This window comes from Myxocyprinus asiaticus, chromosome 4 (assembly GCF_019703515.2).
Source record: "Myxocyprinus asiaticus isolate MX2 ecotype Aquarium Trade chromosome 4, UBuf_Myxa_2, whole genome shotgun sequence".
In the NCBI taxonomy this organism is placed as follows: Eukaryota; Metazoa; Chordata; class Actinopteri; order Cypriniformes; family Catostomidae; genus Myxocyprinus; species Myxocyprinus asiaticus.
In genome coordinates, this window is record NC_059347.1 from 54,973,284 (window position 1) to 55,000,465 (window position 27,182).

Here is a 27,182-nt window from a genome sequence, read left to right on the forward strand (position 1 = left end):
TAACTGCATGTAAAAGAGGGACTGCTTTTGTGTTCCACAGAAAAAAGAAAGTCATATTGGAACAACATCAGGATGCAGTAAATGACAGAATTTTAATTTTTGGGTGAACTATTACTTTAAATGAGCACAAAAAGCTTTCATTATTATATTAGTATATATAAAAGGACATCACGACTTTCTTTGTGAATAAAACAAATGTAAAATTCTCTAAAAGACAGGTAAAAATCAGCAGTTTAAAAATGTTGAAATGTGTAATTTCTTGCAAAAATAACCACTATTTTCAAACAGATTCCAGAAAGGTACCCCCGTCTTCAATTGGATGTACAAACAGATAGTATCACCCCAAACTCACGCTATTGGTTCAGCAAATGTTGCTGTATCACTGGACGGACCACACAAACAGAGCAATGTTTTGATAGCACCACAATATTACACTTTTAGGTGAAATCAACCTACAAATGGCTTACTTATAGTATACTCAGAGTATACTAATAATTAATCACACATTATACATTTGCACATATACAGTGAAATTCTTTTTTTTCACATATCCCAGCTAAGCTGGGATCAGAGTGCAGGGTCAGCCATGATACGGCGACCCTGGAGCAGATAGGGTCAAGGGCCTTGCTCAAGGGCCCAACAGTGGCATCTTGGCAGTGCTGGGGACTGAACCCCTGACCTTCTGATCAGTAGCCTTAACCGCTGAGCCACCACTGCCCCAAGACATACAGTATATTAGGCTAGTTTACACACCCTAAAGATATAGCTCATCCAAAAAGGAAAATTACCTCATCATTTACTCACCCTCATGCCATCCTAAATGTGTATGACTTTCTTTCTTCTGCAGAACACAAACAAAGATTTTTAGAAGAATATCTCCGCTCTTTAGGTCCATACTCCATACAATGCAAGTGAATGGTGACCAAAACTTTAAAGCTCAAAAAAAAGCACATAAAAGTCATCCATACGACCCCAGTGGTTTAACCCATGTCTTCTAAAGCGATCTAATTGTTTTTGGGTGAGAACAGACCAAAATATAACTCTTTTTTTCACACATCTTGCCAATCCAGTCTCTAGGAACGATCATGATTTCAAGCTTGATTACACTTCTTAGTGCTTGACGCATGCGTAGAGCGCTAGAGGGCACTAAGAAGTGTAATCAAGCTGAAATCATAATCACCAAGAAGACTGCTGATGTCAAAATTTATAGTGAAAAAGGAGTGATATTTTTGGTCTGTTCTCAACCAAGCCTGATTGGATCGCGTTAGAAGATATGGATTAAACCACTGGAGTCGTATAGATTACTTTAACGCTGCCTTTATGTGCTTTATGGAGCTTTAAATTTTTAGTCACCATTCACTTGCATTGTATGGGCCTTCAGAACTGAGATATTCTTTTAAAAATCTTTGCTTGTGTTCTGCTGTATAAACACAGTCATACACATCTGGGTTGACATTAGGGTGAGTAAATGATGAGTGAATTTTGATTTTTAGTGAACTATCACTTTAAGCTGAACATGGCATCTGTTTGGAAAAGCACTTTGACAGTAGCTGAACACTGTGAAAATATGATACAAATATGAACAATATTGATTACATTTCCTAAAATGTGTTTTTTTTCAACATTGAGGTAAATGCACAAATGCTTTCTTTGAAGTCACAGAAGTGCTGTTGTTTATTAAAATTTACATTTGCTGTAAATGTACCTTAAACAGCTGGACAACAACAACAAAAAAATAAGATAAAATGAAAACCAGTTCTTGGTTCCACCCTGTATGACAATGGCCAACTGCATTACATTTGGACTGTAAAGATAAATGACTCTACAAATGCATATTCAAAACAAGAAATACGTATTGCAAGTTCGTAATATTCATAAAATGCCCAAAAATATTCTAAAATTGTAACTTTTTTAACTAAGTTGTAAATGATTTGGTAACACTTTACAGTAAGGTTCTATTTGTTAAAATTAGTAAATGCATTAGATATCATGAACTAACAATGAACAATATTTTTTTTTTTAACACATTTATTAATCTTGGTTTATGTACATTTATGAAACTACAACTGTTAGTTCATGTTAGCTCGTATTGCATTAACTAATGTTAACATATACAACTTTTACTTTTACAAATGCATTAGTATATGTTGAAATGAACATTAACCAAGATTAATTAATGCTGTATACAATATGTTCATTGTTAGTTCATGTTAACTAGTGTAGTTAAAGTTAACGAATACAACCTTATTGCAACGTGTTACCAATGATTCATGTAGGCAGCATCACTTCAGTTCATTGAACAATCATTTTCAAATCGCACATAAACTACACATACACAGACAAACATGCAACAGTAAATAAACAAACAAATGAATGAAAGGAAGACCTACAGACAGTTTTGATTTAAACTGCAGAGCCTCTTCTGTGTCCACCGGGAAAGATAATTTGAATGCATTACTTTATAAAAAGTAGAAATGTCACCTTTATAAATACCTGGGGGGGGGGGGGGGATCCACAGTAGAAAATGCCACAGTGCTTAAATGTAGATCAAAAGGTCACAGAAAAGAAGATAATATCTCAGGATAATTGTGTGAATCTCACAAAACTTGTTGAAACAATAAACCGTTATTAATTTCTACTTAAGGAAAATGAAGCCTATATTTGGGACCATTTCACAATTGTTTACATTGAGACATTATGCCGATTTAAATACAATTAATGTTGCAATGCACATTGCAACATTACGATTTAAATTTAAATACAATATATGTTGCAATGCACAAAATATTAACTGTCCAAAAAACAGGCTTCAATTTCTTTATGCAAAATATAATATATATTGTTGTTTCATGTTTACTGTATGTGAGATTCACCCAATCAAATTTTCACAGAGTCACTGTAATAATGCAGCTTATTGACTGTTAACAGTTCTAGGTCTGATTATTAAATATGTTTCACATTAAAAAAACTAGCTGGTGTAAGATAATACCGAGACAATACTGAGGTCATGTTTGAGGTCATTTGTTCGCTCTGAATTTTTCACATTTAACAAAAAAGGCACTGATTTGTTCTCATACATGTTACAAATGTACACACTACATATATCCTAGACATACACAAAACTATCAACACTTCAGATGTGGCTGTGCTTTACATTATTTATTCATACTGTCCTGATGTGACCAATGAGACCAATGCTTTTCAACGGCTGATATTGGTCGGTTTTCTTCAGAAGTCATATTCTGCGGCACATTGTCGAAGATACTCCTCATAAAGTTTCCGCTATGGTAACATAAAAATATGTGATATTGATTATCCTTTGGAATCATTCTAAGGAGGTTCAATTTCAAATGCACGCTAATAATGCTAATGTATTTCATACAGTACCTTTTTGGGTTTGACGACATCCTTGATGTAATCACTGCACTCAACCAGTTTCTTCTTCTCTCTCTTAGTCATCGTCTTACTGCCCTGGCTGAAAATAATCAGAACATTAAGTGGGCTGTTGTTAAATTGATTAAGTGATCATTAAAAATCAGAAAGGAGATATCAACTCATACGTGTAATTACTGTTAGTGGCACAGTGCACTGAAAAGGATTCAATAGTATGTTTTATTGAATTTATTAAATTAAAAGCTTGATAAATAGCTTGATAAATTGATGATATTTCACAATAGTTCACAACATTCTGTGGAGATTTAGAAGGAAATAATTTGTGTGTGTTAAGTATGGCACTAGCAACGCAAAGGTCAAGGGGTTCTAATCTGGGTACATACATACTGATACAATGTACACTACCGGTCAAAAGTTTTGAAACACTTACTCATTCTTTATTATAATTTTTTTTCACATTTTAGAATAACAGAAGTCATCAAAACTATGGAGTAACATAAATGGAACTATGGGAATTATGTTGTGACTAAACAAAATCCAAAATAAATCAAAACTTTGTTATATTTTAGCATCTTCACAGTAGTCACCCTTTGCCTAGAATTTGCAGACATGTACTCTTGACATTTTCTCAAACAACTTCTTGAGGTATCACCCTGGGATGCTTTTTAAACAGTATTGAAGGAGTTCCCATCTATGTTGGGCACTTATTGGCTCCTTTTCTTTATTATTTGGTCCAAGTCATCAATTTCAAAAACTTTTTTTTTATTATTAAATTTTAGTTTTATAATGAAATAAATGAATATGGTGGCACAATTATATTTTTGTCTACAAAACTAATTTCAAACATTTAAGCATACGCCTTCAGATCAAAAGATTTTTAAGATCATGAGAAACATTTCAGTCAAGCATTTCAAAACTTTTGACCGGTAGTGTATACATGTTGAGTGTTCTCTAGAATGAAACACTAGCACACTGCATACTCTGCAGAATACACTGCCTATTATTTGTTGTTTTAAAAATAGTATGCTGAACAGTAGACATTACGCAAAGATAACAATTTCAAACAGTATTATGCAACATTGTTGTCATGTGACCTTATTACATTTGTCATCATCCTAAAAATGTTAAAACTCCTAAAAAATTACTTTGCATATTTGATCCAATTTTATATAAAACTGACTCCCTTGATAGTCCTTTCAAATAACACAATATTAAAAATATGAATATATAAGCAATTATTAAAAAATAAATTATATCGACATATTACTAAATATTAATATATTAATATAATATTTACTCTATAAATATATATACTGTATATATATTGTGTGTGTGTGTGTATATATATATATATATATATATATATATATATATATATACATACACATATATATATATAATGTACATACTGTATGAGCTATCCATCTATTTCTCTCTCTCAATCTATTTATACAGTAAATATATACATATATAAATTATCTATCTAACAATCTATCTATCCACAGTATATATATATATATATATATATATATATATATATATATATATATACATACACACACACATGATTGATTTGATATGTCAATACATGGGAAGTGTAATCACCTAATTTGGGTATTCCAAATACACAGAATATCTGCATACCGTGCACAGTATATATAAGAGTAGTATGCTCCCAAAACACATAATGTACATACAAAACCAAAAGCCAAAACACAGAAATAACGCAAACACTGAAACTAAGAACTATTTATGTCTCATAGGACATTCCATAGTCTAAGGGACCCGATTTCAGATGACTTAACTCTGACAAAATATGTAGTTAATGTGATTTGTCTTTGCAGTGCAGTATTCAGAATGCTATGAATAAATGACTGTAAATCTAAACGACGTCAGTGTGACGCTGCCCTCTTGTGATTGCAAAAGGAACTAAAATCCCCTTCAAAACGAGAGGACAGTTTGCTTACCGTGCAAAATATTTGGCCAGAAAGAGCAAAAGGTAGCACAGCGCGCCGAAAGTGATCACAAAAAATATCTGCCAGTCTTCAGGGATCCAATCCCATAGATACACAACTATTCCCTGATAAAACACAAACACGGACACAAAATTTACACCCACTCGCTATGGGAACAAATATTTCAGAAACATTAAAATAAGAACCCACTGTGGAAAGATAGAGGGTTTTAGCGAGGCCCTCCCCTACGTGAGTGTCCAGTTGCTCTGGAGCAAAAGTACTGATGACGAAGCTGAGGATGAAGAGAAATGGTAGGAAGACTCCCAGAAGTCCACACAGGAAGGAATTAAAACGATTGCTTTTATTACAGCTCACATTTACCCTTAGGGAACACACACACACACAATTATTAAACTTATACATTTTACATTATATGAGTTCTAGAGCAGTGTGTCGCAACTGGTTGTTATATTTCCTTAAAGGAATAGTTCACCCAAAAATCATAATTCTCTCATCATTTACTCACCCTTAGGCCATCTCAAACTCGTATAACTTTTTTCTTCCGTCAAGCACAAACTAAGATATTATAAGGGAGAGATATGACATCTGTTTGTCCACACTATGCAAGTGAATGGTGACCAAATTTACAAGCTCCAAAAAGCACATAAAGGCTGCATAAAAGTAACCTGTAAGACTCCAGTGGTTTAATCCATGTCTTTTTATTCGTTTTTTGGGGGATTTTCTCCCCAATTTGGCATGCCCAATTCCCCATGTGCTCTAGGTCCTCATGGTGGCATAGTGACTTGCCTCAATCCGGGTAGCGGAGGACGAATCTCAGTTGCCTCCGCGTCTGAGACAGTCAGTCCGTGCATCTTATCACGTGGCTTGTTGAGAGCTTTACCGCAGAGACCTAGCGCGTGTGGAGGCTTCACATTATTCTCCGCGGCATCCACTCACATCTCACCATGTGCCCCACCGAGAGCGAGAACATTATAGTGACCACGAGGAGTTTAACCCAACATGACTCTACCCACACTAGCAACCGGGCCAATTGGTTGCTTAGGAAGCCTGACTAGAGTCACTCAGCACACCCTGGATTCGAACTTGCGACTCCAGGTGTGGTAGTCAGCGTCTTGACTTACTGAGCTACCCAGACCCACTAATCCATGTCTTCTAAAGTGATTCAATCAGTTTTGGGTGAGAAACAGACCAAAATATAACTCCTTTTTCACTACAAATCTTGACATCAGCGGTCTCCTTGGCAATCGTGATTTCAAGCTCGATTACACTTCCTAGCGCCATCTACTGCTCTGCACATGCGTGAAGCGTTAGGAAGTGTAATCGCTATGGTACCTAGAGACTGCAATGGCAAGACCAACAGTAAAAATTAGTTACATTTTGGTCTGTTCTCACCCAAAACTGATTGGATCGCTTCAAAAGACATGGATTAAACCACTGGAGTCGTACAGATTACTTTTATGCTGCCTTAATGGATGTTTTTGCCGCTTGAAAATTTGGTCACTATTCACTTGCAATATTCACTATGGACAAACAGACCAAACCCTCCATTAAAATATCTTTGTTTGTGTTCCAGGGAAGAAAGAAAGTCATACGAGTTTGCAACAACATGAGGGTGAGTAAATAATGAGAGATATATCATTTCTGGCTGAACAGTTTCTTTTAGTATTTTTATTCATGGTATCGGCCTAATTTCAACCAAGCTTTTGCCAAATGACGTATGAATTTGCAGTAAAATTGTCTGATCGGAAAACTGATTTATTTTACTATCCTAACTTAACTTATATGGTTAGTTGCATGTTAGCATTTGAATTTGACTTTTTTTTTTTTTTTTTACCCCTGTTGTCTGTGAGCCAATCAGAACTGCAACCTACCAGTTAAGAACCACTGATCTAGAGTAATGATATTGGTTATGTCATGTAGAGACGATATTTTGACGGATGGATGGATGTACTGTGTACCGGTCCTGATCCAGTGTATTGCTGGTGGTTGAGATGATGAGGTCACAGTCTTTCTCCAGCTGGTCCAGCGTCTTCTGCACTGCCTGGTTTATGCTCTTATCAATGGTTTCACACACTTCATCAATCTGGTTGACACACCTGCTGGGCTACACAAAATACACAGGGACTCTGAATACAAATTAGGGCTGCATGATTCTGAAAAAAATAAATAAATCATAATTTCAATTTAATCAATTTCAATGAATAAAATGTACAATAAACTACTAATTTTGTGCAAGGCATCTGCATGCTTTATTTCATATATGGGTTACACATACAAAACAAACTGAGAATTGTGTTCCCAAATTACTTTCTTGCTGTTTTATACATCTGTAATCAAGACACACCTGTTAATCACACTGGCCCCTTATAGCAGCATGTTCAACAAAACAGGGATTTATATTTTTAATCAATTATACACAAATAACATTATTTGATTCTGGTGTTCAACAGAAAAAAGAAAGTCATGCAGGTATGGAACAACTTGAGGGTGAATAAATGATGAACTATTCCTTTAAATTTGGCTGTAGAGAACCAACTCTCTCTGCTGACAGATGGAACTAATTACTTTATGCACTGCAGAGAGACATAAATCCATTTCCTTTGACACAGCAGTGCTGCGTGGGCTTTCCATTACTCATGTCTGATTCCAGCACAGTGGAGATAAATGCTATTACTTTACATCTACGTGTTACATTTTGCTGAAAACTCTGTGAAGTCTTAATAAACGGACATTACACCATAAAATGACAATTCCGTCATCACTCATTCACCCTCATGTTGTTCCAAACACATATGACTTTGTTTCTTAAATGGAACACAAAGGAGATGTTTAGCACAATGTCTGAGCTGCTCTTTTCCTTAAAATGAAAGTGGATGGGGACCAGGGGCTGTTAAACTTCACCATTCACTTTCAATGTATGAAAACAGCTTGGACATTCTGTTATTAGTAATCCCTTTTCTTTTCTACTGAAAAAATTGTAAACTGAGTAAATATTTGGAGTAATATCCCTTTAATCTCTGTCTTTCTAGATTAGGAGGTAACCATGAATATCTCTCAAAGCAATTTTATTTGATTTTATATGTATTTTTTTGGAATGTATTACCTTTTGTGGGTTGGGGATGTATATTGTGGGCATCTCAAAACCACATTTGTTGAGTCCAGGTCTTCTGCACAACTCTTGGACGATCTGCATCATCACTCGCTGTGGAAATAAAAATATCACCGGGTATAAGACCGACAGACAGGAAACATTTAATAAATAGTGACACAGAGAAGTTCCTGAAGGCTTTGTGTCTGAAAAATATGGTTATGGCAAGATGATTAAAATCTCAAATTAAAGTCCAAATGAAATCAATGAAACTGACCCTGTTTACTTTCTTTATTACCTGTTACTGTTTTTATTGTGCATAAATCATTGGTGCACATTATTCCAATGGGATTTTTTTCTTCCTCATATTCTTTGATCAAAATTTAATAACATGCTCAGCCTCTGTAATAACTTTCTTTTTCGGCTGATGTCACCAAGCCCTCTTATTTTTAAAACCCGCTCTTCCAACCACCTGTTATATAGAGAGCACTTTTCCCGATCCAATCAATTCCCGATTAATAAAGTCAAGTCCTATGCTCCCTTTTTTTGTTGATTATCATGTTTCACTCTAAATATGTCAAAATGGGTTGTGAACGTAATTTCAAGTTGAAAAAGTCATTCTAGTGAAGGAATCAAGGGTTGCATTGACCCATTTACCGTCATATTTAACCACAACCATTAAAGGGATAGTTCACCCAAAAATGAAAATTCTCTCATCATTTACTCACCCTCATGCCATCCCAGATGTGAATGACTTTCTTTCTTCTGCAGAACACAAATGAAGATTTTTAGAAACATATCTCATCTCTGTATAGCTGTACAACCCCAGTGATTAAATCCATATCTTCAGAAGCGGTATGATAGGTGTGGGTGAGAAACAGATCAATATTTAAGTCCTTTTTTACTATAAATTCTCCTCCCTGCCAGTAGATGGCGATATGAATGCACTAAGAATGCAAATCAACAAAAACACAAGAAGTAGAATGTGAAAGTGAAAGTGGAGATTGGTAGTACAAAAGGACTTTAATATTTATCTGTGTCTCACCCACACCTATCACATCTTTTCTGATGAGTAGAAAGATGACAGAATTTTCACTTTTGGGTGAACTATCCCTTTAAAGGGCAGTGAAGAAAGAATGTATGCACATGTACGCACAGGCACACACACACACACACACACACTCACACACCTGTCTGTCTGTTTCTCGTCCAGCCTCGTCAGCTTTGCTTAGGTAAAAGCGCAGTTTGTCTCCACACTTCTCACTTAGCTTCTCAACAATGTTCAACGTCCGTTTGCACAACGCCTGCCCCATCGGATCAAAAAATACAAAGATCAAGTCCGCCTGCTCACCTGAAAACATGAGAGACAATTGAGAGACCAAAACAGAAAACTGTTACTTTTTTACTTAAAATTTCAGTGTCATGTGAGTTGTGTACAGTTCAATCGAAAGCATGAAACAAGTCGTATTATATTGTTATTCAACTGTGTGGAGTTTCAACATTAAGCTTAGATTCAAAATCAGCTTAGAAAGGTTCTCAAACTTATCCTTAAAAGAATAAAAAATGGCTTAATGAACACAATTTTATTTCCTGTGTTGACATATTGCCTAATAAAACAGGAAGTTGTGGTGGGAAGTACAGTATCAAAGGCCTTGTTCTTTTTTTAAATGACTTCACTTAATATCAAATCCATGAGCCATGATTTATAATGAGTCATAAATAGTTTTGGTCCATTTTCTATTAAGATACATTTTTATAATATTCTTGAAAATTCCTGTATATTTTAAATGCGTATATCTGTTAAAAGTTTATTCTCTCAACTTTTTGGAGGATATTCATAGATGGCATGAACTAAAAACCACAAAACACCAATTTCGACTTTTCGGAGAAAGACGTTTTTTAAAGAAGTAAACCTGCCCACATTCTTAAAAATAAAGGTTTCAAAAAGGGTGTTTCGAAGCGATGCCATAGAAGAACCATTGTTGGTTCCCCAAAGAATCTTTCAGTGAAAGGTTCTTAAAATAACCATTTTGAAGAACCGTTTTTTAGTCTAAAGTACCTTTTGTGCAATGTGAAGTTTCCATGAACTTTAAATGTTCTTCATGGAACAATACATGCTGATAAAGAACCTTTATTTTTAAGAGTCCAGCAAATTAATTTGTATAGATTTTAATAAAATAGACAAATAATACAAATAATAAAAAAAGTAAACTGGCCAACAGAAAGTCAAATTGTGCAAATGTATTTACCGAAAGAGGTGATGGCATTGTTGACATCAAAAGGGTACACCATATCTCCATCCACCAACCCTGGCGTGTCCACAAATGTCACCAGACTGAACTTCTTCTGTTTGGAGGTGGAAATCTCAGCACGCAGGTAATCCGTGACACCTACAATATACAACTGCAGGCATTCATAAAACTTGCTTGGCATTACAAAAGCAAGTCACCATCAGTGTGGATTCCTCATGTCGATTTTATGAGCACCAAGCTGTCAAAAATAACCCTTTTTCCAAACGTACAACATGGCTGTCTGAAATACTTGATTCTGATTTGTCGGTTTTGTCAGTCTGTTGTCAAATATTGTCATATAATGACCGCTAAACTGTAATTGACTGTATTCCCATGTGGATTACCTTCATAGCTGTGCTAGTTTCATGTCTCTCATATCACTCTACGGTCTTTTTCTTCTCACATAATAAGCATAATTTCAACTCAAATCAATATTTACTGTCAATTTATTTAAATGGAAAGTAGCCGTGTTATAAGTGGGATAATGTACAGTCAGCTTTCAGGGTGATGCATGACACCTACTTTGCAATAATGACCAGCTGACAGTACATTAGCCTATAACTTAAGTAATCAATAAATACTAGAGATAGACGATAATTGGTTTGACCGATATCTTTAACCGATATTGACACTTTACTACTTAATTGGTTATTGGTTCTTTAATATGGGGGTTTCCGATCAAATTTGACATAAAATACATTCGATTTTAAATATTAATTAAATGAGGGGCTTTGGTGCAATTGCATATTGCAGCTAAACTAGTTAAATTAATTCTTTGTAGACTCTGAACAGTATTAGTTTTGTAAAGCAGGATGTTCACCTTTAGGGGTTATTGATAAATTATTAAGTTGTTATTGTGCCTAAAAATGCAGCCTGGTCTCATAGAATTAACGTTACTCTACAGTATATACATTTTTGCAAACTCACTTTATAAAAACAGAAATAAAACAAGAATTAAAAGCTGGTTTTGCATATCGGTTATTGGACACTTGAACACAAAAATAATCAGTTTCGGATTGGTCATTAAAAACCAATACCTCTAATAAATACATAGATAGGTCTACCTCTAATAAATACATAGATATTCCAAAAGTAAATTACTTCCAATAAATAAAACATTATGGAATAAAAAAGTAATGTTTCGTTTAACCAGTTGTCGTTGCTACAATGTTAAAGTACTTGAATGTGCTAATATTTTTGTGATTGGCACTTTGCATTGAATCATCCTGTGTTTTTGCTGACCATGCAACCTCTGGTTGTCTGTTGTTATGGTTACCCACAACAGCTCTTCAACTGGCAGCTTTAAGGTGTAGCTTCATAAAGCTAGCCAGTGAAGAACGACTGTGAAGTAACGCCAGCCAGCCAATACCCAGAGTTTTCAAAACATGCATAAAAATCAAAACTTAGTCCTAAAGGCTATTCCTCTAATATTCATTGGTGACAATGTGATGGGTGCAAAAATCACTGCCATGATGTTAGAGTTTTGTGTGTGGTTACCAGTGTGTTCCCTTACAAAAAATCGAAACTAGCCGCAAACTATTTTCACATGCAAATGAGCTTGTGATTCACTGCAAATGTTTGCCAGAAGTTTGCAGCTCTTCACCGATAGTGGTGAATCTCCAGTAAACCTTTGGCAACAATGGACAACTGACCCTTTGCTAAGCTTCGCCCCCCTTGGTTACAGTCACTTGCTCTGACAAGTTCTGCAGAACTCCCCATAGGAATGAATAGGAGATTGAATGGTGTGGTATTTGGCAAAATATTCTCATAAACGGAATGGATCATATAATTACGTGGGCTGGAATAATGAGTGACACTGTAAAGCATATTTATCTGACTTATTTTTTGTTAAAGAAATTGTTAAATTACACAGTCATTTGATTGAAAACTCTGCAGACTGTGAGAATTGAGGCAAACTATCATCACCAGGGGTGTAGATGCCGGGGGGGATGGGGGCAGGTAACCCCCCCAATAATCAAAACAAGCAAGTACAACCCCCCCAATATTTATACCATGATCAAAGGAAACATGTAAATGCTTCACGCTGCTACCCCCCAACAATGTTCAAGACAAATCTATGCCCTTGATCATCACAGTCACATAAAAAGTGAAAAGCATCACTTGATAGCGATTACAAACCTCATAACATTAGTGTAAGTAAAAAGAACTTCTTATAATGTCTTATAACACACTCATTTTGATGCTGTGAACTCTTTATTTACTATCACCAGTACTAAGACCAGAATCAATAAGTAAATAAATTAATGTTAGGTTGTTAGCTTTAATTTACCTTGGAGGAAATGTAGGTATCCTCGCTAATGTTATACATACTCATTTGGGAATGAGGAATGACACACTTTAATCCATAGCATGCTCTTCTCAATATTTATTTAAAGATTTTTTTAGAAAGAAAGAAAAAAACACTGCGTGTATTAGTAAACACTAGGTACCTCGTATCACTATTACAAGTGACCCAGCAACAACGGTTTTTAAATGTTTTGGATCATTTTGATAAAATCTCATTTAAAACTACTCAAACACACATTACTCCAATAGGCTCTCACTGTAAAAAGGCAAACGCTTGTCAGAGTAATGGCAGCGGTGCAACAGTTGCTAAGAAGGTAAGAAACGCTTTTTAGGGACTTAGGGAATGGCTTAGTGAAGGGTCGATTTGCCGCAAAGCTCATTTGCATGTGAAAATTATCTGTGGCAAATTTGCGGCAAATTTGCAGTGAACCCTCAATTTTTGCAAGGGTTGTTATGTGGTTGCTAGGGTGTTCTGGGTGGTTGCTTACTGATCTTAATTCAAAAGAGCCATTCCCTAAGTCTCTATGATATTCTAGTCCCTTGATATGGCTCAGGATTCTCCTTCAATCTTTATGTGTCAATGGATTTTTTCTTTGCCCATTTTATTGTCTGCCAGGCAAAAATTGTACACTTGATTGAAGTTACTTAGAAATTAGTAACACAACTTTCCTCAACAAGTCACTTTGGGGTGTCATACATGTCCATAGCACATTTTGTGTTGGATGAGTTACACAGCAAAGTTTGATCCTAAAGGGTTTGATCAAATCCCTGACCCTAAGTATGAGCAATAATATTGTAAAATAAAATGTGTGGTGAATTATATCATTATTTCTTCATAAGAACTACCGAGATGTTTTATCCATTTCTCGCCAAACGTTTCTGCTCCAACACATCTGCGGCACACACTGAAGCTCTTTCAGATAGCGACTGCAGGTGTGCACAATGTCACACAAACCACTCTTGTTGTTTCTCATTAGCATTCACTAAAGGTGCACCAGCACACCCTCAAATCTCTGTCTTTCACACACTCTCTCTTTCGCATTCCATGAAAATGCGTAGATCCTACAATCTACACAATATGCATGGTAATATCTACCGGGGATTCCCAGGGGAGAATGTTATTGGTCAAAGGTTGCTCAGGAGACATAACTGAAATCTAAATTGGAGTTTTGTGGCTTTTAGTTCATGTATTTTTGACTTGAGACAATCTATATGCTGGTGTACTCCAAAAGGTTTACAAAATTGACTTTTAGCAAATATCTGCTAACTTATACTTCCATATGTTCTGCTAAAACTTCCTATTTCATTGGGAAACAATGTCAAGACAGGAAAGAAAAAATGTCAAGCTTTAATGGAGTTCTCAACAATGTTTCATTTAAGTATAAAGTCTGTCTCAGATGTCTCTCCTAAAATTCCTTAGGGGAATTCTGTATGAGAAATTAAAATGGACAAAATACCATGTGAAATATGTGTGAAAAACCTTGGTATTTTTTCTCAGGAGAAAAATAAAAGTCTCAATTTTCTCTCAATTTAGACTCATTGATGTAGTGAGATATTAAAGAGAACTTATTTGTGACTTTCCTTTTCTGTGGGTATTTAAACAAGGGAGATCACCATCATATACCCATAGAAAGATTCAAATATAGTTAGTTTTGTTACACAAGCACAACATTGAGGGATTTTTGAGCCACTTTAAATGTGAAATGGTAACTGGAGAGATGAGTCTCGAATTGCTGGCATTGCTGCTGATAGGTGGAATAAGATCCTGAAAGATCTAGGCCACTGGGGAGAAGTCAAAGGTCAAGAAAGTGCAGTGTCATCTCCAACCCGCAAAGCAGCACTGCAGAGAGACCCGAGTCATGACGTTATAGAGTCAAACTCTTCTCAGACCAGAGGAACCAGCCAAAACCACACCCAAACAATGCACCAATCACAAATCTAATCAGATCCCACAGGAAAGAAAAATCACTTTAATATCTCACGTGTTTCTCTGACAACAATGGGATTAAAACAAGCGCAAATGTAAACTTTTGCTTTTCAGATATTTCCCATGAGATACAAAACCCTAGCAATCTCACATTTGCCTCTTTTAGAGTTACAAAAGAGATCTCTACAATGTCTCAAGCTGTGCTCAGACTAACCAAGATACCAAAGTCTTCAATATAAAGTTCTTTCAGAGGTGACTAGGCACATAAAAGCATTTTCAACACTTTATAGCATTGCTTGGTTCATACATTTGGCTAAATACTTCAGACTGAAGTATAATGGAGATCATATACTAATACTATAGACAAATAAATCAGAAAATGCTGGCTTGCTTTAAGGAATGTACAACCCCAAATTCCAAGTCCCTGGAAAAGACGGCATCTGGACGACAGTATATGCTGCTCCAAAATTTGTACTTATCTTTCTGCATTACTGTTGCCCTCACAGACGTGCGAGTTACCCATGCCATGGGCACCGACGCACCCCCATACCATGACGGACACTGGCTTTTTGACCTGACCCTGATAACAGCTTGGATGGTCCTTTTCTTCTTTGGCCCGGAGAACACGATGACTGTTTTTCCAAAACTATTTTAAATGTGGACTCATTGGACCACAAAACAGGATTCCTCTGTTCTACTTTCCATCTCAGATGAGACAGAGCCTACAGAAGTCTGTGTCACTTCTGGACAGTGTTGATGTATGGCTTCTACTTTGCACACAGGTATTCCCGAGCCCATGTCATGATATCCATTACAGATGAATGATGTTTTTTCAGACAGTGACGTCTGAGGGATCAGAGATCATGTGCATTCAGAAGTGGTTTTCAAGCAGGACAACACCAAACCACATAATGCCCCGACTGCAAGTGCATGGCTGTGTAAGCAGAGAGTGCGGGTGCTGGATTGGCCTGCCTGCAGTCCTGACCAGTCTTCAATTGAGAATGTGTGGTGCATTATGAAGCGCAAAATAAGGCAACAAAGTCCCTGTACAACCGAGCAGCTGAAAACCTGCATAAGGGAAATTCTGCTTGCTAAACTTAACAAACTTGTGTCTTCAAAGCCCAAACACTTAGTAAGTGTTACTAGAAGTAATGGCGATGCTACACAGTGGTAAAAACTTGACTATCCCAACTTTTCTGGAGTGTGTTGCAATTATCTGGTTTGAAATGAGTGTGTATATATTCAAAAACAAAAAAACTATTAAATTCACTACGTAAAACATCAAACAATACGTTAATGTAATGCTTTCAGTATAGCACAGAGTAAATAGGATTTACAAATCAATCCTTTTTATATTAGCATTTTCCATACTGTCCCCAACTTTTCTGTAATTGGAGTTGTTTAAAAGTTAATACAAGTTAAGCTCAATTGACAGCATTTGTGGCATATTGCTGATTTCCATAGAAAATTATTTTGACTAGTCCTTCGTTTATTTAAATAAAGAAGCATAAATCGTAGTTACAGTAAGGCGTTCACAGGAAGTGAATGAGGCCGGTTCATAAACGCCAAAATATGTACTGTTCCCAAAGTATAGCCACAAGATGCAAACATTATACATGTTAACATGATTTAAATGATAAAATCACATACTAACCTTATTAGTGCAAAGTTATATCAAATATTACAACTGAGTTGTCATGACGTCGCAACGCCGGTATATTCTGCAAGCGATTTTATCACACTAAAATCATGAACAACAGAGATTTTATCACACAAAAAAAAAAACGTCTTGTGGCTATTCTTTTTAAACAGTGTGTATTTTAATGTTTATGAACTGGCCCAATTCACTTCCATTGTAAGTGCCTCACTGTAGCCGCGATTCTTAAATAAACGAGGGACGAGTCAAAATTATTTTCTTTAATAATCAACATTATGCTATAAATGTATATATATATATATATATTTCTGTCTTCCTTTCTAGTAAAAAATATCTTATTTGTTGAACCCCATTGTTAAATAGTTTGTGTGTGTGTGTGTGTGTTTAAAGTATAAATCTAAATTTAAGTTTATGCTAAAAGGTGCACTCAGTAACTTTTGTCTTGGTGTCATCTTGCACTTACACTGACACCCAGTGGCTTGGATGCAGCATAATTTAAAATCAGTAGTTTTCAGTTTCAGATGCCATTGTAAAAATTTAGTATGCATAGTCAGCCATGATTACTTTAATCAGTCAGTGAAAGTGTCAAACAACAGGATGGTTACTGAGATTAAGCGAGTAGTATCCAGCTGGTCATGTGATTCTAACATAGCAGCCCGCATGTGCGGACCCTCTCCTTGTAGAATAAAACAGCTTTTATAAGGTTACTAATATGATTGGAGTCTTCATTTTAATGTGAGTAGTCATGATTTCCTACATATATTGCAAAATTACAATTCATGTCTTTAGAAGTTAAACTTTTTTAATGAGGAAAACATTACTGAGTGCACCTTTAAAACAAGAAAAATAAACTTCTTTCAAGATATATTCTCAAAAAACATATCTTAGTTTCTTAATGCAAATGTATGCTGTTAGAATATTATAGGAAAACAAGACAAACATACTGGGTATTTGGTCATAAATTTCCATTATTTAATAAAAATAAATGGTTTCCTTTATTTAATCAAGACTTGGTGACTTTTTCTCCTTTTGCCATCTGAACATATAAAATAAATAAGTGTCGCCTTTGGTATTTGTGGTCAATATTGACCGACCATTGAAAATGATTTTAAAAAAAAATTTTTTTTTTTTTTATCTGACAAATACAATCAATAAATCAGCCACAATGCAGAAAAAACAAAAAAAAAAAACCCAGACAGATATTACAGGGTGAGACTCTAAAACATCCTCAGTGCAAAACATACACACACACACACACACACACAAATTAACTAGTGAGACTATATCACAGAGCTTTATATATATATATATATATATATGTCAAAAAAAAAAAATTTAAATCAGTCACAATGCTAAACACACTCAGAAATGAGTTATTAAATTTTGATCTTTGAAATAAATGATTGGTAGAAAAATGCTTATTCAGTGTCTTCTTTTTGTAACACCATAGTCATGTTTGATTGCAAGTATAATGACATTAACTGCAAAAACTGACACTTCAAATCAATTTTAAAATGCTAAATTTTGTCAAATAATAGTTTGATAATGCCTAAATATATATCCAAATGCATATCTTGTGATAAAACATAAAATTTGGTACCAACAAGCCATCAAACTACACAGTAGGTGGCTACAGCCATCTACTGGCTGTTACTGGCATAACATTGTCATGTAATTCATATTTTGTTTACCAAATGCCAGCAATATGCCTCCAATTTATGCCACATTCTCATATTTTCTTCATGTTTCAACTTATAGAAGTGTAGGTTCTGATTTTTTTCCCCAAAAATTTCTTATTTTGCAAATTAATGGTAAATACATGTAAATAATATCAAAATAGCATACAAAAATCACAAAATAAATGCATAATTTCATTGTTCTTACATCAGTGAACAAGAAATGGTATCATTATCATCTTAAAAAAAAAAGAAAAAAAAAAAAGGGTTACACATCTGACCCTTCCAGTCAAAAATTAAAGGGAGGTGCCATTTTTCAATACCATAGGAGAGTTAAAATTGAGGGTTGATTATTTTTAGTGAATACATGAATCTCATAATTATGTAAGGTTTTGAACCCTGCAGACGCTTTTGCAAATGTGTGATGGCTACAGAATATGAATCACACAAAATGTTCCTCTAATTTTTGTGCATTTGTGTCTGTCGGTGACTACAGATACCTTCTCTGCAGCAATAATGTGGGAAGACAGTTCTCACTGATGCTGCACTGTTGTCAGTGACTCATTCTCTCTGCACTGAGTGAACCCACACTGCCCACTGAACGAAAACTGCACAATCAGTGTGCGGTGATGCCCTCTGACACGCCCAAAGACTGTGTCCACCTATACCAAAGTACCACATCATACTCAAAGTAAAACACAGCCACTTTTTAAAACTCCTGTCAGCTTTGCTCTTGGTTAGATCAGTTACATGAAATTATGGTAAAAAAGTCAGCAGAGCTGGAAGGAGTTTACTCAAGTAAATGTGAATGATATGTTGCTATGTTTTGCAGTCTCAGGTGGATACTGCACTCACCGCTCTCTGTATATATGCTCGTATGACTCAGTGTGATGTGTTAGTCATAGCTGTGCACACTCCTGCCTCAACCACACATGGAGCTTCAAATAATCAGATTTTCTTAAAACTATAGTCTGATTTCTAAGAAATCGATAAGGAAATTAATAAGGTTAAGAGACACTACAAACAACAAATACAATGACTGTCAGAACCAATGACCTGTAAATAAAAGCTATTTTTTTCAAAACTGTCTTTAAATATATGCCAAATGGCATAAATCGTCTATAACTAGACGCCACAGTTGTCATCTACTCACACCCGAGATGTAAATTGCACAGAGGAATTCTCAAAGTTACACATCACTTTCACCTTTTATGCCTGTTCTTTAAATATTGTGGCTAATGTTATGCATATTACCATGCATATTATGCATTTAACAACCCTGTTTCATTAAACTGTGTTGCATTATGTGGCATAAATCGACTCTAGAAGCTACGGTTGTCATGCACCCACACACTCGATAAAGATCTTGCTCGACAAATAGGAATATTTCACGTATGCACAGCCAAACAATAATGTTGTAATGTTGTGCAAGACATAAACGACAGCAATTATGATAAAAAGGAAACCAAAACAACAAACATCACTGAATTGCATCAAAACATATGATTCAAGGTTTAAGCAATGCCATACAACAAATGGAGATATTTTACGTTGCTTAAGAATCATAACATAGCAAACAGTCTAAAATGCAGATTAACCCTGACCATGCTGTTTACAAATATGCAATACATATCAATGTAAATGTAATGTAAATATATGTAAATATATTTAAATGTATGTGAATAAATTGTTAATATATTGCATACATATGATATAATCCTCATTCTATAATGCAGATTAACCCTAACCATGATGTCTAAATATATATGTTATATATAGTATATATAGGTACATGTAATGTAAACATATTGTAAATACATTTTTATATATATTTTAATAGTACTGAATACCAAAAAATCACTTTAAAGGGTGCTAAAATAATTTATTCATGAGACGCCATCCCACACTGTGATATGTGGCATATGACAGATGGAGATATACTACATTGCTTATGAAGCATTACATCTCAAACAATTAAATCAAAATCATGATGTTTAAATATATGTAATATCAATGCATATGAAAATTAAACATATGTAAATAAATGATCTAATACTTTAATAGCACTGAATCCCTAAAAAAAACAAAGGTGCTAAAATATCTGATATTAGAGAGTCTAAAATGCTGATTAACCTAAAACATCATTTTTAAATGTATTCAATATGTACATGTAATGTATATACAGATGTAAATCAATTTCAGATATTTTGCAAATAAATTACATGATCCTTAAATAGCAAAGTGTATCAATGTAAGCTTCTAATTTCCTACCTTTGAACTCCAGCAACGGTCTGAAATGTGGATAGAGGTGTAACGTAGCATTTCCCTGTGAGAAAGGGAAGCAATCATGTTGAGAGGACAAATACGATACAAGACAATATATGGTGTGAAGTGAGAAGCCAGGCCTCGCTATAAGGAGCCTCCCTGCTCTCTCTCTCTCTCTCTCTCTCTCTCTCTCTCTCTCTCTCTCTCTCTCTCTCTCTCTGCAGGCTCAGTGCTGGTTTGACATTCTCGGCCACGCTGCCTGGGGTTCTAATGCAGCTCTTTTCCTGTTCTGCCGGTAGTCACTTCCTGTATAGAGATTATTATCCTTTCATATCATTCCTTAAGTGGAATTACATTACTCATGTTGAGCTCTTCAGATAGAGAGAGAGAGAGAGCGAGAGAGAGAGAGAGAGAGAGAAAGCTCTATATGCTACAAAAAAGACGCTGTGTCTTTAAGACAACCCCTCTGTTTCCAGAATGCGTACTCTTTCGCCATACGAACGCATGTACAATTTTCCTTCTCTCTCTTTCTTAAGGAAAAGCATATTCATTCTCTACATTACATCTCTTTTGGTTGAATTATTTCCTCCTGAATACTTTTATATTCCCCAGAGGAAAATTGTATCGTTCACAGGTTGCTCTTTCATAGCTCAGGAGACTTAATGGAGTTCTCAGTTTTTTTCATTTAAATTCCTCCCAAAAAAAGTGTCAATGCTGTGGTGCTATCAAAACATTGCTCTGTTTATTTGAGCATCCCAACCAGCCTGACACAGTAACATTTGCTCAACCAATGGCGTTTTTTGATTGCATAGCCATTTACGTCATTACAAATCACCAGTGTCCTTTTACTAATTATACTGGCTAATTTCAAAATGCTTTCAGCTATAAATAAGAGTTTCACTTTCAGCTCGGATTAACTCTGATTCTGTGTTTATATCCTTAATTACAGTAGCGCCATCTTTAATTTTTTTATTACAGTCTCTTCGATGGGCTTTACTGTTGTTTGTCTTTTTATTTCATTTCAAAAAATATTTTTATTTCATTTTACTAAAAACTAAATTCAATTTTATGGAATTTTGTAATGAAATTGAAATGTGAAAATCTTAATATACAGGTGCATCTCAATAAATTAGAATGTTGTGGAAAAGTTCATTTATTTCAGTAATTCAACTCAAATTGTGAAACTCGTGTATTAAATAAATTCAATGCACACAGACTGAAGTTTGGTTCTTTTAATTGTGATGATTTTGGCTCACATTTAACAAAAACCCACCAATTCACTATCTCAAAAAATTAGAATACATCATAAGACCAATAAAAAAAACATTTTTAGTGAATTGTTGGCCTTCTGGAAAGTATGTTCATTTACTGTATATGTACTCAATACTTTGTAGGGGCTCCTTTTGCTTTAATTACTGCCTCAATTCGGCGTGGCATGGAGGTGATCAGTTTGTGGCACTGCTGAGGTGGTATGGAAGCCCAGGTTTCTTTGACAGTGGCCTTCAGCTCATCTGCATTTTTTGGTCTCTTGTTTCTCATTTTCCTCTTGACAATACCCCATAGATTCTCTATGGGGTTCAGGTCTGGTGAGTTTGCTGGCCAGTCAAGCACACCAACACCATGGTCATTTAACCAACTTTTGGTGCTTTTGGCAGTGTGGGCAGGTGCCAAATCCTGCTGGAAAATGAAATCAGCATCTTTAAAAAGCTGGTCAGCAGAAGGAAGCATGAAGTGCTCCAAAATTTCTTGGTAAACGGGTGCAGTGACTTTGGTTTTCAAAAACACAATGGACCAACACCAGCAGATGACATTGCACCCCAAATCATCACAGACTGTGGAAACTTAACACTGGACTTCAAGCAACTTGGGCTATGAGCTTCTCCACCCTTCCTCCAGACTCTAGGACCTTGGTTTCCAAATGAAATACAAAACTTGCTCTCATCTGAAAAGAGGACTTTGGAACACTGGGCAACAGTCCAGTTCTTCTTCTCCTTAGCCCAGGTAAGACGCCTCTGACGTTGTCTGTGGTTCAGGAGTGGCTTAACAAGAGGAATACGACAACTGTAGCCAAATTCCTCGACATGTCTGTGTGCGGTGGCTCTTGATGCCTTGACCCCAGCCTCAGTCCATTCCTTGTGAAGTTCACCCAAATTCTTAAATCGATTTTGCTTGACAATCCTCATAAGGCTGCGGTTCTCTCGGTTGGTTGTGCATCTTTTTCTTCCACACTTTTTCCTTCCACTCAACTTTCTGTTAACATGCTTGGATACAGCACTCTGTGAACAGCCAGCTTCTTTGGCGATGAAAGTTTGTGGCTTAACCTCCTTGTGAAGGGTGTCAATGATTGTCTTCTGGACAACTGTCAGATCAGCAGTCTTCCCCATGATTGTGTAGCCTAGTGAACCAAACTGAGAGACCATTTTGAAGGCTCAGGAAACCTTTGCAGGTGTTTTGAGTTGATTAGCTGATTGGCATGTCACCATATTCTAATTTTTTGAGATAGTGAATTGGTGGGTTTTTGTTAAATGTGAGCCAAAATCATCACAATTAAAAGAACCAAACTTCAGTCTGTGTGCATTGAATTTATTTAATACACGAGTTTCACAATTTGAGTTGAATTACTGAAATAAATGAACTTTTCCACGACATTCTAATTTATTGAGATGCACCTGTATATATATATATATATATATATATATATATATATATATATATATTTTTATTTTTTTTAATTTAAATGTACATTTTTTATGGTTCTGTGGAACACAAAAGGAGATGTCAGGCAGACAAAAAAGGTTTCCAAGAAACTTCAATAGTCAAAAACTCCAGAAAATAGAATGTTTGCCTCAGTCACCATTCACTTTCATTCTTTTTTTCCATACAATGAAAGTGAATGGTGACCTGAGGCAAACATTCTATTTTCTGGAGTTTTTGACTATTAAAATTTCTTGGAAAGATGTTTTTCTTTTTTTCCTGCCTGACATCTCCTTTTGTGTTCCACAGAACCATTAAAAACTTTATATATTTTAAGATTTTCACATTTCAATTTCATAACAAATTTCCATAAAATTGAATTATCTTTAATCAAATCAAATAAAAATATTTTAAGTTTTATTCATTTAATTTTGTTAAAAATGTCACAATTCAATTTGACGGAATTTTGTTATGAAATTGAAATGCATAAATCTTAAAAGTACATTCAAATATTTTTTGGAGTGAAACAAGAAAGTCATGAGAGTTTAGAAAAACATGAGGGTGAGTAAATGATGACAGAATTTAATTTTTTTTTTAATTTTGGGGGAACTATCCCTTAAACCACTAGACTACAGCCTCCGCATACATATTACTGCATACTTTGCAAAATGATGACATTAGGAAATGGAAAATTACATTTTTAACCAAAAACGTACTAATGTGGATGTGGCCTGTAACAGTTTAAACTTACCGTTAGTGATTCTCTTTTCCTGCCACTGGTTATAAATGTGAAGCCTTGTGTCTCTATGGCAACGCCTGTTTTCTGGATGTGCTCCTCCACATACCTGAAAGTCAGAAAAGTTCCTTTCCTATCAAAAAAATCTAAACATTTCAAATTTGGGATACTGATGGGATATCATTTGTTTAAACATGCACACTATCGGTCAAACGTTCAGACACCTACTTTATATTGCAATTTCCACATGTTAGAATAATAGCAAAGGCATCAAAACTACAGTATGAAATAAAAAAGGAAGTAAAAACGATATATCTAATACTATCTTATATTAAAGCTTTTTCAAAGACACCCATAAGGTGCCTGGGATGTTTTTTAAATGGTACATGTCACATGTTGGCCGCTACAACTACAACTCATCCATTTAAAAAAAATTCACTCACATTTATATGGAAAGAGATCTACTTAAAAAAAGTATTATAGTAAAATCTACCATGCACAATTTAAATATACATTGTAGACCATTTATATGTGTCTACAAAACTAGTTTCATTTAAGCATTTAAGAATAAGCCTTAAGATCAAAGTTATTAAGGTTGTTAAGATATGAGAAAGAGAAAAACTAATTCAGTCAAGTGTGTCCACACCTTTGACTGGCAGTGTATATGGTTTAATGGGACAAGTTTAAAAATAATAACAAAATGGAAAACAAACATTTGTAATTATCATTAAATATACTGTATTTTTAACCATAAAGTCTTATCCAGATCTGATTATTTTACTTCAGTAATCATTCTTAGATACTGTTACTGTGTGTTTTTGATGTGAAAAGTGTAATCACCAGTTAATGAAGGAGCTTTTCCCAGCGGAGTGGTTTCCCATGATCATAACTATAATCTTTTTCCGAGGAGGTAACAGCCTAACACCCAGACTGTCAGCAATTTTCACCAATCCTGTTACAGACATACAGAAAGAGGGTCTAAATGATCAGAAAATGATATTACATGACAAAATGTTATATGACAAAAACAAAACAAACAAACATGGTACTAGCATGATACATGTCCTAAACAACAACAACGGGATAGAAGATTAAATGGGAGGTGACACTTTATTACACCTACCTGCACCTAAATTAAACTGTTTAAATTAAACAACATAAACATGCACCTTGCACTTTATTAGTTATTGTGAAGGGAAGAAATTTGCATACTGTTTTGGCCCATAGACTGCAGTAATGTGACATGCAGAAACAACTGGACAACACGGCTCCATCTCAAAACCTAGTGAGCTGCCTAACTTGACAACAATTTTAGGCATCATTGTCGGGAAAAAAAAAAGAAAAGAAAAAAAAAGCTGCCTAACTAGACAGCATTTTGGGCATCATATATGAAAGCCTTTGATGCCCAAAAATGCTGCCTAAGTAGGTAGCTCACTAGGTTTTAGACACCACAAATGACACTTCTGAATAATTGGCTACTTTACTTTGGGATGGCTTATGATTGTGTGGCTATGATATTTGTTATTAACACTTTTTATTGATTTATATATATATATATATATATATATATATATATATATATATAAACTAAATAAACATATACATATAAACATATACATATATATATATATATATATATATATATAAGTTTGGAATAATGTACAGATTTTGCTGTTTCGTAAGGAAATTGTTACTTTAATTCACCAAAGTGGCATTCAACTGACAAAGTATAGTCAGGACATTTCTGATGTAAAAAACAGCACCATCACTATTTGAAAAAAGTCATTTTTGATCAAATCTAGACAGGCCCCATTTCCATCAGCCATCACTCCAACACCTTATTCTTGAGTAATCATGCTAAATTGCTAATTTGATACTAGAAAATCACTTGCCATTATATCAAACACAGCTGAAAGCTATTTAGCTTCATTAAATGAAGCTTAACATTGTCTTTGTGTTTGTTTTTGAGTTGCCACAGTATGCAATAGACTGTCATGTCTTAAGGTCAATATTAGGTCAAAAATGGCAAAAAGGAAACGGCTTTCTCTAGAAACTCGTCAGTCAATCATTGTTTTGAGGAATGAAGGCTATACAATGCTTGCAATTGCCAAAAAACTGAAGATTTCATACAAAGGTGTACACTACAGTCTTCAAAGACAAAGGACAACTGGCTCTAACAAGCACAGAAAGAGATGTGGAAGGCCCAGATGTGCAACTAAACAAGAGGATAAGTACATCAGAGTCTCTAGTTTGAGAAATAGACGCCTCACATGTCCTCAGCTGACAGCTTCATTGAATTCTACCCGCTAAACACCAGTTTCATGTACAACAGTAAAGAGAAGACTCAGGGGTGCAGGCCTTATGGGAAGAGTTGCAAAGATCATTACACTAGTTTGGACCCCGATGTGTTTGTATTTGTCTCCTAGTTTAATAACCGCCCCATCATTCAATATACATAGTCTGGGGCAGAATGAAATTTGAGTATCTAAAACCTCACATATATTGCTATGATATTTAATCAATTAAACCAAACTGAATAAACAGATTGCATTCTACGCACAGCTGATGCTTGAACTTTTAAATTAATTTACGTTACAATGTTGCACAATGTTTTATATCGTAATGGCACCGCGTCCGTACAAACAGCAGCTCGTGTTTAAATAGGAATGTGTTTATCGGTAATTTACCGTTTTCGATGTCGATATATAAACTGTGGCATTCTTTCAGAATTCTTTCGCTCGGTGTTGTAATGGCTGATTCCATGGGATTCGCTACATATCGAGGCTTCTTAGCGCCTGACATATTGAATGTGCGTGTAGAACTGGGAACAAAACTGGGGGAATCAAAACAATGTTGCACACAAGAACCGTGACGCCTTTTGGCTAGAGATTATTTTACACTGGGTATCAACTTCCATGCCTTTACCATTGGAGAGAGCATAACGGCTAACCTGGATCACGTGAGTCTTCTAAGCCAATCATATAATGGCCCTGACGTCAACGAACCGATTTCAGAGTGTTACGACAGAAAATCACCGTTTGCAAATACAATAGATGTGAATGGGTTGAGCCGTAAACTGGAACGCAACTGTCGTAAAATCGCCCGTGACTTCTATTATAAAACAGCAATTTTATCGTAGTAACCTCCACACATAGTTCACTCCAAACTGATT

The 27,182-nt window shown here is 35.3% G+C and overlaps 1 protein-coding gene across 1 annotated transcript; it reads right to left on the reverse strand.

The window, feature by feature from the left end:
• Positions 1 to 1,477: 1,477 nt before the first annotated feature.
• si:dkey-98f17.5 (uncharacterized protein LOC569123 homolog) lies at positions 1,478 to 26,840 on the reverse strand. The gene is made up of 12 exons (XM_051693027.1): positions 26,698 to 26,840; positions 24,851 to 24,962; positions 24,026 to 24,119; positions 20,587 to 20,641; positions 10,707 to 10,847; positions 9,648 to 9,808; positions 8,473 to 8,571; positions 7,328 to 7,473; positions 5,559 to 5,730; positions 5,361 to 5,473; positions 3,388 to 3,475; positions 1,478 to 3,282 (listed from the first exon to the last, which is right to left on the reverse strand). Exons 1-12 carry the CDS (start codon positions 26,810 to 26,812, stop codon positions 3,229 to 3,231), a joined length of 1,350 nt encoding a protein of 449 aa, XP_051548987.1. The 5' UTR covers positions 26,813 to 26,840; the 3' UTR covers positions 1,478 to 3,228.
• Between the last annotated feature and the right edge of the window lie 342 nt (positions 26,841 to 27,182).

Bases quoted from the DNA above. Each gene is read 5' to 3' on its own strand.
- si:dkey-98f17.5 (XM_051693027.1), bottom strand. From the start codon at position 26,812: ATGTCAGGCGCTAAGAAGCCTCGATATGTAGCGAATCCCATGGAATCA. The intron at 3,476-5,360 runs GTAAGCAAACTG...GATTATTTTCAG, and splicing joins CTGGCCAAATATTTTGCACG to CCAGGGCAGTAAGACGATGA. The intron at 3,283-3,387 runs GTACTGTATGAA...ATGTTACCATAG, and splicing joins ATGTCGTCAAACCCAAAAAG to CGGAAACTTTATGAGGAGTA.